The sequence below is a fragment of the Eurytemora carolleeae genome, unplaced genomic scaffold (genome assembly GCF_000591075.1).
Source record: "Eurytemora carolleeae unplaced genomic scaffold, Eaff_2.0 scaffold508, whole genome shotgun sequence".
Lineage (NCBI taxonomy): Eukaryota > Metazoa > Arthropoda > Copepoda > Calanoida > Temoridae > Eurytemora > Eurytemora carolleeae.
This window is the reverse complement of record NW_019396400.1, coordinates 177,411-193,592: the sequence shown is the minus strand read 5'-3', so window position 1 is coordinate 193,592 and position 16,182 is coordinate 177,411. Positions and strand designations below refer to the sequence as shown.

The following is a 16,182-nucleotide window of genomic DNA, read 5'->3' as shown; positions in this document are numbered from 1 at the left end:
TTTTTCATAACCTTGCTAAAACACTTTTTATGTAATTGATTATACTTTATTGAGTTATTCTACCATTTTGCATAATTCTTGTTGTAATCTATATATATATATATATATATATAAAGTTGTAAACTCTATGTGTCTGTCTGTTTGTTTATCTGTTCGATCATAACTTAGGAACCCCTGAGCCAATTTGCCTCAAATTTTAGTTGGGGAACTCGGGGAAACCCCGGGTATGTTCTTAGAGACTTTTTAAATATGAAGATCTCACGTTAAAAAGTAAGGCTTCTGTTTTAAATGTCGTCTTTTAATGTCTTATTTAATCACAGAAAGAAACAATTTGCCATGGAATCAAGAATATAAAGAATTGAACAGACAGTATGAAGTGAAGCCTCATTTTTATTTTAGTTACCCAAAAACGTTTTTTAAAGGACTTTTTCGAAATGTAGCCTCACATTTTTTGATCTTCACAACTGAAGTTTGAACATTTATACAAGAAACAAGAAGAAAGATATCGTCTAAAAAATTTTCTTTAATTTTCTTTTGAGCAAAAATCCGCAATAATTCAGTAAGCTGATGAGTGATGACTGAACTAATTGGGCCCAATTTTTGTGTGGATTTTAAAATAACTCAAAAGAGGTTTTTGTCTGTGATTGTTCACATTGTCTGAGCTTTTCTCCTCATTTTAGGTCTGAATGAACTCAGGATTTCACACCAATTGTATCAGGCTTACTGCCTGAATGCTTTGATATTTCCGGTTTTTGGAGCTTAACATTTTGGCACACTAATGACAAAAGTATGGGGTTGTTAAAGTTTTGTAATGAAAAATTAGCATTTCTTTAAAATACTCCAGAATGAAATCGGACTGTTTGAGTTTTAACTGTATATTTGAAAATAGTTTTTAAAATTCAATTATACCAGGATCTTTGGTCAAGGCAATTTATAACTGATTAATTTATAATTTTTTGTCCAGCTGTATTTTACTAAATATATATAACACCAATTTTCTTTTAAAATACGCCTATTTTTGCACAGGCACCAAACACTTGCCTTTAAACCCAATTTTCTTATTTATATATCTTCGCAACCATATGTTGTGGAACTTTCAATTTCAAACTTACAATCCTGCTAGATCTAATAGCAAAATATTTGAATATCAAAGGTGTACACCATTATAAGTTCCAAAATTATAGGGATCAGAATCAGTAGACTCTCCGGCCCTTAATAATAATAAAACTACAAACATAATAGTTTTTTCTCTCCCATATTTTCCTCTCGTATATTTTCCTCTCCAATATTTTCCTCTCCAATATTTTCCAATATTTTCTACTCCAATAATTTCCTCTCCAATATTTTCCTCTCCAATATTTTCCTCTCCAATATTTTCTACTCCAATAATTTCCTCTCCAATATTTTCCTCTCCAATATTTTCCTCTCCAATATTTTCCTCTCCAATATTTTCCACTCCAATAATTTCCTTTCCAATATTTTTCTCTGCAATATTTTCCTCTCCAATATTTTCCTCTCCAATATGTGGAAAATATAAGGCATCTTTGTCATTTAAGCAAAACTAGGTTTCTATTGAATCAAGTTTTAAGTTTGTTTCACTGGAAACATGTGATTTATATTTTATAGTCTAGACTGTCAAACAACAAGGTAAATGCAACCTTTCATTATTTACAAATGTAATTATTGTCGATAGTAATTCTTTTTCAACTAAGCTAACTAATTTTTCTGGCTTGACAATGTTTTTTGTTCTTGCAGGGAAAATGCGAAAGTTTTGCTTCGAATCGAAAATAACGATAATTCTTGATCAAGATTAAGCTTTTAATTTGGGTACTGCTGTGAATCAGGCTTGACACTTTATTACTGAAGAGTCATTAGAAATTACGACTTGCAGTTATTTTAAGTTTCTCAGATTTAGAATTGAAATTCTTAAAATCCATTTCTGAAACCGATAAAAATGTAAAAGTTTAAGGCTTATGGTTTTTAAGTTGCAGGCATTCACATTTTCCGCTTCAGACTCTTCTCAAAAAATACTTAACGTTTTTTTAAGGATTGTCATAATTGTTTACTGTACTTCGCCATGGGTTAACCTTATCTATATCATTTGTTTGTTTGCATTAACGTCAAAGTTAAAGTCAAAATCTCTGTTATTTCGCAAATAAAAAAGATATGCAAGTTTACTTTGAACGGGAAAACAATTGTGGCATCTAAAAACTAAAATTATTATTAGAAAACGGGTAGAACAATGCACTTGTCCTACTTAAAGCCCAACGAGGTGAGGAAGGCGACCCGCACCCGTTTGACATCCGACCCGCAGTCCGCAGATGACGTCACAAAACGGGTTTGCGGCATGCACTTACCCCTATGTCGTCCGACCCTCACCCGTTGGCCTTCCGGCAAAATGTCTTAACTTGTAAAGGAAATTATTATAAGTGTGAAAACAGATTTTTTTCTTTTATGCTGACATTTTAAAGAACACAACATGAATCAACTTTAGAGGGGCTTTAAAGATGAATTAAGCTGTCACTGCTTGGTCAAAACTGGTGACAAATTTTCTTACAGAACCCTTTTTCTACAAAAGTATTAGAATATCTCCACTTTTTTACACAATATGAGGCTTCTGACTCTGAGACGACTGTGCGGAATTTATAATGTCCTTTTCCTTTATTCTAAGACCATATTTAAGGCAGAAATGATTACCCGCAATTATAAACTTTTTTTTTGCCAAATCATTTAATAATAGGCCATTACAAGATCATATTCAAGGAAGCAGACTTATGTTCGTCAGAATTTCAGAGTTTTAAGTCTTCTTTACAGTCTAATTTTTACAATACAATACATATATATTCTTGAGCTAATAAAATTACATCATTTTTCTATGTCTTCAGCGTTGACCTGTATTTTTGAATTCGTTCAAAGCAATTTTGTGAATTATTTTTACAATCTTTATTTAAAAATATCATACACATTACACATTGGCAAAAACATAATCAAGTTATTGGTGTTTCAAAATAATCCCTTTTAGAAATACTTTTCACCACATGGTTAAAAGGACTGAGCAGAGGCGTATTCAGGGGGAGCTATGGAGGCTCAGCCTCCCCCCCTGGAAAAGTGTAGGCTTTGATTTTCGGATGGTTCCCACCCTGGTAAGGAGCGGCCAATTAGCTTTTCGCGCGGTTTTTTTTGAATTATTAGAGAATATTTTTACCGCGGTGAAATATGTAAATTTGTAATTAGTTATGTTTAAAGCATTAAAATGTCGAAGTTCTTTCAGATAATTCATTGTGGTACTTGATTTTCAGAAACTTGTTCCAGGGGTGGGGCTAACCCTTTTAACCCTTTTTAAGCGCCCCCCCCCCTGGACTAAATCCTTAATACGCCTCTGACTGTAAGCGTAATTTCAAGTGAACCTCTATTCAAAGAGGTCAATGTCCGATTTATAACAGTAACCTTAGGCCTTTAAACCTTTGTGTTTATCGAGTCAGTACAGAGAATAATTTTATGTGTAAACGTTTCAAAATCAGCTGTTATGATCGCTCAGTTGCAAATTCCAGTGTGCGCTGCGTACAGTCTTAACTCATCGCGGCAAGCGGGGTTCGAAACGTTAACACACATATATCTTTGTACTCGTCGAGCACACAAAGGCTTTAATGGCACCGTTGTAAATCTGGCATAACCCGCTGTGCATAGTGAATCAGTTGAAATTACGAGCTTACAGTCTCTGAAAGTACTATACAGTCCCTTAAAGTACTATACAGTCCCTTAAAGTACTATACAGTCCCTTAAAGTACTATACAGTCCTGTAAAGTACTATACAGTCCCTTAAAGTACTATACAGTCCCTTAAAGTATCCTTGAAAAAATACTGTTTCTCGGAAAGGACTAATCTTGGAATCTTTCTTTGATTTTTTATTTGCCTGGAATCTTTGCCTGGAATATAATCTATCAGAAATTTGAGTCAAAATTTTACTTCTTCCACTTTTCTAATTTTTCCAGAATGTTTTTTTTAGAAAAAGACAATATTTTTGTATTTAACACATATATCTTGCAATCCATCAGTTGATCTCGCGTTTGTTAAAAAATTTGATTTAACAAAACCAATTTTGTTATAATAGCTTTTTTGTCAAGATTTACAGAATCAAACATAAAAGAATGGTTAATTGTACATGTTCACTGTACAAATGTACAATTTACCCTGTACACTGTCATGTACAATGTTCACTGTTAATTAAAAATCCTTGTATACTATTCATGTTTTCCAAGTTTCATCAGTTTCTTCTTTTTCGTAGTCAGTGTACACTTGACCTAAAATAGTTTTTTAGAAACTTTAAAATACAAAGATAAATGTAGATAAATATTTTTAAATTTATCTATATTTAATCTAAGACGTGCACTTTTTGGTAACTGCCAAAAAAGTTCGCAAAAAAACATTTTTCGGAAATAAAGTCCTAAATTTTGGTAATAAAAAGGTCCTGTGGAAAAAAGTCCTTGAAATAAAAAATCTTCGGAAATAAAGTCCCACCACCATAGAGAATAGAATATATATTAGAGGGGAAATTACTAGAAAAAAGTGTAAAACGGCCTTTTTGTTGTACTGTTTCCATACTGCAGGTGTACTTCACATGTTTATGCTATATAACCTGTTGGGCCCTGGAATATCATTTTATAGAAAATCTAAAATTATTGTTAAAAGAAAACCAAATTATGAAATAGGCTGGTTTCATGATTGACTAATGATCATTTCACATAGACTCTATGCCTTCCACTTTACAAACGATGATTTTCCGTTATAACTATAAATCAAATGATGTTTTTATTCACCTAATTCATTATAAAGTTTATTTAACAATTTAAAAAATTGGAAATTGAAATGGATAGTCTAGGGAACATACTGTATTAATGTACTCTACTGCATATAATTTGTGAACATTTACATGATTTGTACACTTTGAACTCCCTTTCAGGCTGAAAGGGACTGAAAAAATTCATACCGAGAGATTCTTTTAATTCCTCTCTATATATTCTATTCTCTATGCCCACCATGCTTTTAGACTTTATTTTCTAGGACTTTTTTCTGCCAGTATGATTCTATACTAAAACGTGCTCTGAAAAAAGTCCTCTTATAGTGGAAAATGCATGGTAAAAAAGGATGTTTACAGCCATGGAAAAACAGAGACTTGAAATTAAAAACGCCCTCGGCTTAATTCAATATGCAGATGCTTAGAAGAAAAGTCCTTTTTGTGAAAACGTCTAAGGCTAGACGTCATTTTCCCAAGACTTAGGACTTTTTTCTTTAGGACTTTATGTCCTGTGATCTTATGTCCAGATATTTTATTGGCTTTTTTTCAGGTTTTTTCCCAAGAACTTTTTTCTTTTGACTTTCTTAGATTTCAGTTTTTTAATGATTTAAAATCATGGAATTCGCCAAAATAATTAGTTTATTCTTTCTTTAACCCTGGACATGAATTAAGTTTGTTAGAGTTTTGAATCAACTTTTAAAAAATTTTTTCGTTCTTAGCATTTTGTTGATATATCTTAATTTTGACTTTTGATGTTATGGATTAATTGATTTTTAATGTTTTATGCTTTTCTAAAAATTTTAGGGGGGAGGGGGGAGGGTGCATGTTATAAACAAAAAATGTAAAAAAGTAATCACGATAGAATTGATTTTTTTGTGATGCAGGCAAATTTTGGACTTTGTCCGGGTGGGGGGGGGGATGGGGGGTATTGAATAACTTGAAATTACCCAGGAATGTTGGATATCTTGGAGTTTCTTTTCTTGCTTTCTTCTCCTTTTTCTCAGTTTTCTCCTCGTCAAACATCATGTTTTGATGAGCTTTCTTACAAACACTAAACAAACAGAAAACACAAAATTATAAAGGAATTGAGTTTTTATCACGAACTCTGATATTCTTATCCCTTTATCTTTGCATTTCAATGTCAGAGACTTTAGATATTTCAAACTATGAATTATTTTAGATCAAATAATGATAGTTTGAAATATCTAAAGTTAACACCACCAGGTCAGGTTGCAAAGATATAGCTATAATACCAGAATTTGTGGCAAAAACGCAGTTTCTTTAAAATTGTTTTCCAATATTTTCGGCGAGCAATTAATGTAAAAGTTTTCTTCTATGCTTTTGCTTTTTGATAGAAAACAACCTGTTTTAAATCATTTATGGCGCTTTTTTATTAATAATCATTCAAAGAATATGAATGAAAAAGTTTGTGTTTGTCTCAATAATAAAACATATTAATAAAGGATTTTAATAAAAAGATAAAAATAGCTAAATAGCAAAAAGAGCAGAACAATAAGAGATGATATTGTATGAAGATAGTTATAAAACGAAAAGAGAAAATTTAGGGAAAAAAATTCAAATGACAAAAAAAGCAACCTTAGAAAGATGAGAGCACTTCTAAGAACTGCCCAGTGGTATTTTCCCCTGCCGTTCTTTTCTAAACATAGATTAATTATTAAACAGCTACTTTTATAAACATCAATTAATTATTAAACAAAGCTACTTTTCTAAACATAGATTAATTATTAAACAGCTACTTTTCTAAACATCAATTAATTATTAAACAAAGCTACTTTTCTAAACATAGATTAATTATTAAACAAGGCTACTTTTCTAAACATAGATTAATTATTAAACAGCTACTTTTCTAAACATAGATTAATTATTCAACAGTTACTTTTCTAAACATAGAATAATTATTCAACAGCTACTTTTCTAAACATAGATTAATTATTCAACAAAGCTTCTTTTCGAAACATTGATTAATAATTAAACAGCTACTTTTCTAAACATAGATTAATTATTAAACAAAGCTTCTTTTCTAAACATAGATTAATTATTAAACAGCTACTTTTCTAAACATAGATCAATTGATAAACAGCTACTTTTTAAACATAGATTAATTATTCAACAAAGCTACTTTTCTAAACATAGATTAATTGATAAACAGCTACTTTTTAAACATAGATTAATTATTCAACAAAGCTTCTTTTCTAAACATAGATTAATTATTAAACAAAGCTTCTTTTCTAAACATAGATTAATTATTAAACAGCTACTTTTCTAAACATAGATAAATTATTAAACATCTTCTTTTTTAAACATAGATTAATTATTAAACAGCTACTTTTTTAAACATAGATTAATTATTAAACAGCTACTTTTTTAAACATAGATTAATTATTAAACAAAGCTACTTTTCTAAACACAGATTAATTATTAAACAATGCTACTTTTCTAAACATAGATTAATTATTAAACAGCTACTTTTCTAAACATAGATTAATTATTAAACAGCTACTTTTCTAAACATAGATTACTTATTCAACAGTTACTTTTCTAAACATAGATTAATTATTCAACAGCTACTTTTCTAAACATAGATTAATTATTCAACAAAGCTTCTTTTCTAAACATAGATTAATTAATAAACAGCTACTTTTCTAAACATAGATTAATTATTCAACAGCTACTTTTCTAAACATAGATTAATTATTCAACAAAGCTTCTTTTCTAAACATTGATTAATTATTAAACAGCTTCTTTTCTAAACATAGATTAATTATTAAACAAAGCTTCTTTTCTAAACATAGATTAATTATTCAACAAAGCTTCTTTTCTAAACATAGATTAATTAATAAACAGCTACTTTTTAAACATAGATTAATTATTCAACAGCTACTTTTCTAAGCATAGATTAATTATTAAACAAAGCTACTTTTCTAAACATAGATTAATTATTCAACAAAGCTACTTTTCTAAACATAGACTAATTATTAAACAAAGCTACTTTTCTAAACATAGATTAATTATTAAACAGCTACTTTTCTAAACATAAATTAATTATTAAACAAAGCTTCTTTTCTAAACATAGATTTATTATTAAACAAAGCTACTTTTCTAAAAATAGATTAATTACTAAACAGAGCTATAAGTACGATCCGTTTGACCTGAGTTCAATTGTGAAGAAGTTTGAGTAAGCGGGTTTTAAGTTATGGAGAGTTATGGAGTTAAAGTTATGGAGAGGACCCCCCCCCCCTTCTCACAATCGTGACAGGGTTAATCCTACTTAAAATGTTTTATCCTTTAACAACTAAGAACATTTTATTGTGTAAAAAAGATTGAGAAACTGAGTGAAATAATAAATTTTATCTCTTTCATAGCTTTTTTATTTGATTCTAATTTCTAATTTAAACAAAGTATGATTCATCATTATTCTTTTCTTTTATTGAATTCCGGGATTAATGTTTATATTTAAGCCTACACAATCTTGTATCATTTATTCTAGATTAATTCGGGGCTAGCTCACTCATTGGAAATATGAAACATTATATTTCTTTAGAGGTGAAATAAAAGCAAACTTTCAGAAATAACAGCAATGAAATGTATGTTGTAAACCTAATTATATAATGCTTTACCCACGACGAATGAATTTAAAATTATGAAGTAAATATAATACCTATAGTATTCTGATCTAAAGGTTCAAATTGGGTTTAAACTTAAACCAAATCTTTTTCTGATTTATTAGATTTGTTTGAGTTTAAAGAGTTGAATATATTCTGTACAGTCGTCTATTCTGTACAGTCTTCTATTCTGTGCGGTCTTCTATTCTGTACAGTCGTCTATCCTGTATAGTCTTCTATTCTGTGCAGTCTTCTATTCTGTACATTCTTCTATTCTGTACAGTCGTCTATCCTGTATAGTCTTCTATTCTGTGCAGTCTTCTATTCTGTACATTCTTCTATTCTGTACAGTCGTCTATCCTGTACAGTCTTCTATTCTGTGCAGTCTTCTATTTTGTACAGTCGTCTATTCTGCTCAGTCTTCTATTCAGTACAGTCGGCTATTTTGTACAGTCGTCTATTCTGCTCAGTCTTCTATTCAGTGCAGTCTTCTATTCCGTACGAGCGTCTATTTTGTACACCGTAGTCTATTCTGTACAGTCTTCTATTCTGTACAGTCGTTTTTTTCTGTACAGTCGTCTATTCTGTACAGTTTTTTTCTCTTCAGACTTATCCTTAGAGGGTATATATATCCCTGTATAACAATTGTAAAGTTCTATAGATCTGATTTACTGAAATGTAAAGAATAAATGAGGGTAACCTTGTATAACAATTGTAATGTTCTATAGATCTGATTTACTGAAATGTAAAGAATAAATGAGGGTATAACCCTGTATAACAATTGTAAAGTTCTGTAGATCTGATTTTGATTACTGAAATGTAAAGAATAAATGAGGGTATATCCCTGTATAACAATTGTAAAGTTCTATAGACCTGATTTACTGAAATGTAAAGAATAAATGAGGGTATAACCCTGTATAACAATTGTAAAGTTTTATAGACCTGATTTTGGTTACTGAAATGTAAAGAATAAATGAGGGTATAACCCTGTATAACAATTGTAAAGTTCTATAAACCTGATTTTGTTTACTGAATTGTAAAGAATAAATGAGGGTATATCCCTGTATAACAATTGTAAAGTTCTATAGACCTGATTTACTGAAATGTAAAGAATAAATGAGGGTATATCCCTGTGTAACAATTGTAAAGTTCTATAGATCTGATTTACTGAAATGTAAAGACTAAATGAGGGTATATCCCTGTATAACAATTGTAAAGTTCTATAGACCTGATTTACTGAAATGTAAAGAATAAATGAGGTATATCCCTGTATAACAATTGTAAAGTTCTATAGATCTGATTTTGGTTACTGAAATGTAAAGAATAAATACAAAAAACATCTTTGAACATTTCCCCTTCATGATAAATTGACAGAAAATTCCAATTTCCCCCGAAATGCCAGGATCAGAGTAATCAATCAATCAATCAATCAATTACACAAGCAGTGATCTAAATACAGGGAGACCCAAGAAAATAAAATTATAATATTGTATTTTGTACTCGCACACCGTCCGCCTAAACCAAGGAGTAAGGAATAGAAGGGAGATATAACTGACGCGGCCCACCCTACCATATGATTATACATGCTTTGCAGACGGTACTTCATTTGAATAAGAAATATTTGTCTGATGTACAATTACCGCGTATGCAATAACCTATTCTAAATATTTCTTATACAAATGGAGTACCGTCTGCAAAGCACGCATAATTATATGGTAGGGCGAACCGCGTCAGTTATATCTCCCTTCTATTCCATACTCCCTGGCCTAAACAATCAGCATGGGACACGACGATTGTACAATGTAAACAGACCCATTTCACTTAATTAGTGATTTTAAAAGTGTCTAGTAAAACTATTTGCTTTGAAACGACAACAAATACACTGAAATATTGCTAAATAGTCGTCTTCCTATTTCGGAGTTTTTTGGTTATCACTGTAAGACGACATTTCAGTAACTTTATGGGTATATTGAAGCTGCTGTAAAGCAAATAGTTTTACAAGTTTGTTAATAATCAACTTATTAAGTGAAATAGGTCTGTGTACACTGCACAAATACATTTAAACTTTTTTATTGCATTATTTAAAGTCATAACTAAAGCCCTGCAGTCATCTTACTAATCCATATCACAGTAGAATATCACATTACATTTTTCTTTTTCTTATTTTCAGCTATATCTTAAAGTTGGAGATATCATCTTATAATTGGAAATATCAGACTGTCAAAGATAACACAAACTTTTATATAGACAGTCCTCATATATTTGATGATTATATTACTAAAATTACAATTTGTTATACATTGATCATTTTTTTTACGTAATCATATTTATTAGAACTATTTGAACATTCTTTATTTATCACGATCGATGGATAATAATAATATCAATATAACGTGTTGGATTAACCAGACTAAACAAATTCTCTACATATTTGAAAATGTTGTCAAAATTTATTAGAAACCAGCTGAAGTGTCCGGCGTTGTCCGTGGAATATAAAAAAAATTGATTCAGCTGTTTAACCAGTTAAAGCTAACATACAAATATTATATATACGAGGAAAGAGTTTTATTTTATAAGGAATAATGTAATAATGACTCTTATCTTTATCCTAGAGTGCTATTTTTGTTTCATCTTAAAATAATTAAAGGATGTAAAGAGTGGTATGTTTGATACACAACGGTACCCTTAACCCGTTGTTTGAGATAACCGTTAAAGTAAATCAAATTGCAAGTAATGTCGAAATTATAAATGTGTTTAAATCAAAACTCCGCTTATTGAGAAGATAAACAATGTTTTGAATTACTTATATGTAACCAGATACTATCTCGTACTTGTATGTAACCAGATACTATCTCGTACTTGTATGTAACCAGATACTATCTCGTACTTGTATGTAACCAGATACTATCTCATACTTGTATGTAACCAGATACTATCTCGTACTTATATGTAACCAGATACTATCTCGTACTTATATGTAACCAGATACTATCTCGTACTTGTATGTAACCAGATACTATCTTGTACTTATATGTAACCAGATACTATCTTGTACTTATATGTAACCAGATACTATCTTGTACTTGTATGTAACCAGATACTTCCTCGTACTTGTATGTAACCAGATACTATCTCGTACTTGTATTTAACCAGATACTATCTTGTACTTGTATGTAACCAGATACTATCTTGTACTTGTATGTAACCAGATACTATCTCATACTGATATGTAACCAGATACTATCTTGTACTTGTATGTAACCAGATACTATCTCGTACTTGTGTGTAAAATTTCAATAATTAGAGGAACTACGAGGTCACAAAGTCGTACTAGTAGTATTACATGAAATTTAATTTCTTTTTCTGTCCAGTTCATAGTGGCAATAGTCATAAAGCTATTTATCTATTTATCCTTTCTACAAACTTGTTATTGCGGTTTCTAGATAAAGTAACTTGCGGCTAACTTGTTGAAAAACAATGAACACTTTTCAGACTAAAAACCGACGACATCTCCCACATCAATGATCACTGATCAATGATTAATGATCAATGATCACTGATCAATGATCACTGATCAATGATCACTGATCAATGATCACTGATCAATGATCACTGATCAATGATCACTGATCAATGATCACTGATCAGATAAAAGTTTAAACCGGACATTCACTTAAAATTCCACATTCCCTTTCAAGAAAAAATATTTATTTATTATTTAATTTTTAATATACGACATTTCTTTTTTTCGTATTTCGCAAACGTTTTCGCGAAATTTCGCATTTTTTCCCGAAAATGAAAATTGAGCAAAAATGCGTAAACAAAGCGACATATTTCCGCGGAATATGCGTCTTGTATTCTCAAAATGTTGTCTTTTTTTTGATAAATTTTCGCAAAAATTTAGCATTATTTCTATAATTTTTTTCGCGAAACAGATAGAAGCGAAATTTCGTGAAAGAAGCGAAAATTTTCGCATTTTTCGCGAGCGAACGAAATGCGAATAAATGCTAAAATTTCGCGAAATGATTTTCCTGCTTTAAAGGAAAGCCCTAGCTGAAATGCAGCGGATATAACGCTAAACATGGCTGGTATTCCATGTTGCCAGAAAATTGCAAGCTTGATTTCCCTATTTTATATATCCCTGAGTTTTCCTAGGGAGAACTGCGTTTGAAAAGAAAAGCTGAGCTTGGAAAAATTTCTTAAGATAGAATGTGATGACTAATGAATATTAGGCCTCATTGGTTTTGTAAACTTTAAATGGATGATTTTCTTTTAATTTAGATAGTTTGATAAAGGCAAAATTAAACGCAATTAGAATAAAGTTATAACGCTGTGCTTTGATAAATTTGAGATAACTTAAATTTTTGATTAAGGTAATATATACAATAAAACAAGACATTCGTGGGTGGCCAGGGGGGCGGGGATGTTATAGGCTATAAAAATCGTTTTTGGTTTCAAATTTTTTTCTTTCTTCCAAATATTTTTTCTTCAAATTTTTTTTTCACGGGCAACGCCGATCCTTTCAGCTAGTATAACATAACTTAAAAAAGACAATTTCGTAATCGTCTGTAAATGTAAATGTATAGTTCATATAATTTTCACACAAATAAAGAACAAAAACGCTCTGTGTGTACACCCCTATAAGTTCACACAGAATGTACAAAATACATATTCTAATATAAAAGAAACGTAAGTATGTTAAATGAATTCTAATTATTATTGAATGTGAGTGTGGACCGGTTCGTGAAAAATAAATGCTAAACATTTTTAAATTAAAATGTAAAAAAATAATTCTAAGAATTAAATTTGCGAGAAAAATGGAAACCAATATTTTGGAGGTCTTATATAATAAAAATCGATTCCCAAAAGATATTTAATTCTAATAAAAGAGAAGCATTATTTTAAATTTAAAACATTGATAAAAAAGTCTTTGAGAGAATTCTTTCAAATTTTAAAATAAAATATCAAAAAATATTCTCATACTTGGCTTTTTTGGGCGCTTTTCGCACAACCTCTATTTTAACTTTTAATTTAGGCTCTATCTCTGAACATCTTTTCTTTGTTCAGCATAAAACATTAGCAAAAAAAGTTCACGGATTTTCAAATATTTTTTCGATTTTCTAAATTTAAAAAAAAAATCAAGAGGTTTTGGAGAAAACTTTTTTAATTATGACCATCCATAAACCTTACCTGGGGTCATGTGAGGTCCCACATAAAATTTGGGCCTGATCGGTTCAGCCCTTTTGACGTTTATTGGATACAAACAAAAAGACAGACGGAGAGAAACAAAGTATAAAGATAGATGTTCGTAATTTCAAAGTGCTTTAATTCTATCGATATTCTTTTTTAAAAGTACAAGGACAACGAGACTAATTTAATCAGAATCTGAAGAAAAAAAAGTTGTTTATTTTTACTCACTTTGTTTTAGTTTCGGAGAGAACAATCTCTTCATGTTGAACCTACCACAGGGTTCATCTTTCTTCTCCTAAAATAATTAGTTGATTTTTATTTTTATTTTTAATTAAAAATTTATAGTTTTTAAATATTTTATTTCTATTTAATCCTAAGACGAAAGGAGGGAGGGGAGAGTGAGGGAGGTCGAGGTTAAACCAAAGATATATTTTTGTAAATTGAAATTTCTAATATTTATATTAATTAATTATCAGGTCTGGATATTCCTTACAGGGCATTTTCTTTTTGATTTTGTTTAACCAATTTTGTAATTTTTTTACTCACCTTTTCTTCTTCTTTTATTTCTGCAACTTTGGAATTAATTTTGCGTCCGTCCTTCTTCCCAGTTATAAAGGACACAATGTTCTTTTTGCAATCTTTCATTGGAATCTGAAAAACTCTATGTACTCTATGTACAACAACATGTACTTGAATACAGTACACCGCGTACACTAGAAATCACCAGTGCAGTGCCCCCCCCCCCAAAAAAAAAAAACCTATTCTTTATTAAATTTTGTTGAACCAAATGAAGGGTGTTGTTGTGAATCTTATTAAAGGAAAGGAAAGTTGAAATCAAGAAAGATACTAAGTAAAAACTTTCATATCATTATACAAGACATTCATATAAATATATGTTGCCTATAGCCGGCCAAACGGCTTGACCGAATGGGCTGAATTTTTTGATGGACACTCATGGGTTGCCGGGGGTGTTTTAGGCCAAAAAATTCAAAAATTTTTTTTAAGGATTTGCTAGTAATAAAACCATTTAAATTTACGTGGAAAGGTTTTAAAGTGTGCACATATCGTCCGTCGCTCTTAGTAATAAGATAAGTCGTAGCATAGTAAAGGTTTTAGAAAAAGCCTTTAATTTAATTTGGGGTAGTTTAAAAAATATCAATTTTGGGGATTGAAGATAAGCTTTGCTTTCCTAAAATATGTCAAACCATATTCAGCACCCCTACCACATTGTTGACGAATCCCCTTGGCCGCTTTACGGTTCATTGGGGGGTTTATATTTAACTAGTGGGATAATTTCATGATTCCATCTTAATTCAATATTTTTATTTTTTATTGGGCTGCTTTTGTTAGGGATGGTAATATTCCAATGGTGGCGTGATGTGAGACGAGAAGGTGCGGTTCAGGGGCTTCATAGCGCAATCGTCGAATTAGGGCTGCGTTGGGGTATGTTGCTTTTTATTACTTCTGAGGTATTTTTCTTTTTAAGATTTTTTTGGGCTTACTTTCATGCGAGACTAGCTCCCAGCGTTGAGTTGGGGGGGCTTTGACCACCTTTAGGCGTAGTCCCCTTCAATCCATTTGGGGTTCCCCTACTGAATACTATTATTTTAGTTTCTTCAGGCGTTAGCGTAACCTGAGCCCACCACGCCCTCATAGCGGGGGAGTACGGCCAAGTAAAAAAGTCTTTAGGGTTAACAATCGTTTTAGGGCTGTATTTTACTGCTTTGCAGGGGTTAGAATATTATGAGGCTTCATTCAGGTTTGCCGATAGTATCTACGGCTCTACTTTTTTTATTGCCACAGGGTTCCATGGGCTACATGTCATTGTTGGGACTTTGTTTTTATTAGTTTGTTGAGTTCGGCACCTAAAAGGTGAGTTTAGTGCTGCGCACCATTTTGGATTTGAGGCTGCTGCTTGGTATTGACACTTTGTTGACGTAGTTTGNAAGATTTATAGCCCTATCAATTTTTTTTAAGCTTGGCCTTCCACCAATACAAAGCTGGCTTACTAGAATACTGCCCAGAATAGAGTGGATAAGAATGTGATTAATTTTTACCGTGCAAAAAATTATTCCGTTAACTATTCTTAGTTTTTTAAAGTTTAACCCCTTTGTTTTTACTTTAGCTTTACTGGGGGGGCTTTTTTTCATTTTAGGGGGCTTATCTCAAGTCGGGTCTTTATTTATGTTAATGTTTTTATCTTCAGTTGCTAACGGCATGTGAGCATTAAGACTCGTTGGAGTGGGTGGTAGGTGGGGCTTATTCATGGTGGGATACTCTGTGTTATTATTAAGGGTGATGTTGAGATTTAAAGCACTAAAAATCACAAGGGTGGGGAGGCTCTCTAATGCCAGGTTGGCGGGAGGTTTAATTTTAAGATTACAATTCCTCAATTTAGGCGGCTTACCACCTTTATTGGGATTTTTAATCAAATTAATGATAATAAAACAGCTAGTTTATCTGTCATTTTTTGTTTTAGCTGTTTTAGTTCTCAGGTCTTTAGGTGTTTTATTTGTTTATGTTTCGGTAACACACCAAAGTTACTGTTTTAATAGTTCATTAAAAATTTCAAAC

General features: G+C 31.1%; 2 protein-coding genes across 2 annotated transcripts; one reads left to right on the top strand and one right to left on the bottom strand.

The window, feature by feature from the left end:
• Window positions 1–3,170: 3,170 nt before the first annotated feature.
• On the bottom strand, window positions 3,171–14,307 carry LOC111702471 (uncharacterized). Its single transcript, XM_023474168.1, has 5 exons — window positions 14,155–14,307; window positions 13,837–13,903; window positions 6,392–6,452; window positions 5,743–5,846; window positions 3,171–4,301 (listed from the first exon to the last, which is right to left on the bottom strand). The coding sequence occupies exons 1-5, from the start codon at window positions 14,251–14,253 to the stop codon at window positions 4,246–4,248; spliced, it is 387 nt and encodes a 128-aa protein (XP_023329936.1). The 5' UTR covers window positions 14,254–14,307; the 3' UTR covers window positions 3,171–4,245.
• Window positions 14,308–14,612: 305 nt separating this feature from the next.
• Window positions 14,613–15,544, top strand: LOC111702477 (cytochrome c oxidase subunit 3-like). Its single transcript, XM_023474181.1, is given in 1 exon segment — window positions 14,613–15,544. A coding segment is annotated over 1 exon segment (660 nt). The 5' UTR covers window positions 14,613–14,804; the 3' UTR covers window positions 15,465–15,544.
• The last annotated feature ends 638 nt before the right edge of the window (window positions 15,545–16,182 follow it).

Coding starts and splice junctions, on each gene's coding strand:
- LOC111702471 (XM_023474168.1), bottom strand. CDS start 14,253: ATGAAAGATTGCAAAAAGAACATTGTGTCCTTTATAACTGGGAAGAAG. Junction 6,453..13,836: donor CTCTCCGAAACTAAAACAAA/GTGAGTAAAAAT, acceptor ATCTATGTTTAG/AAAAGAACGGCAGGGGAAAA. Junction 5,847..6,391: donor AGTGCTCTCATCTTTCTAAG/GTTGCTTTTTTT, acceptor CTGTTTGTTTAG/TGTTTGTAAGAAAGCTCATC.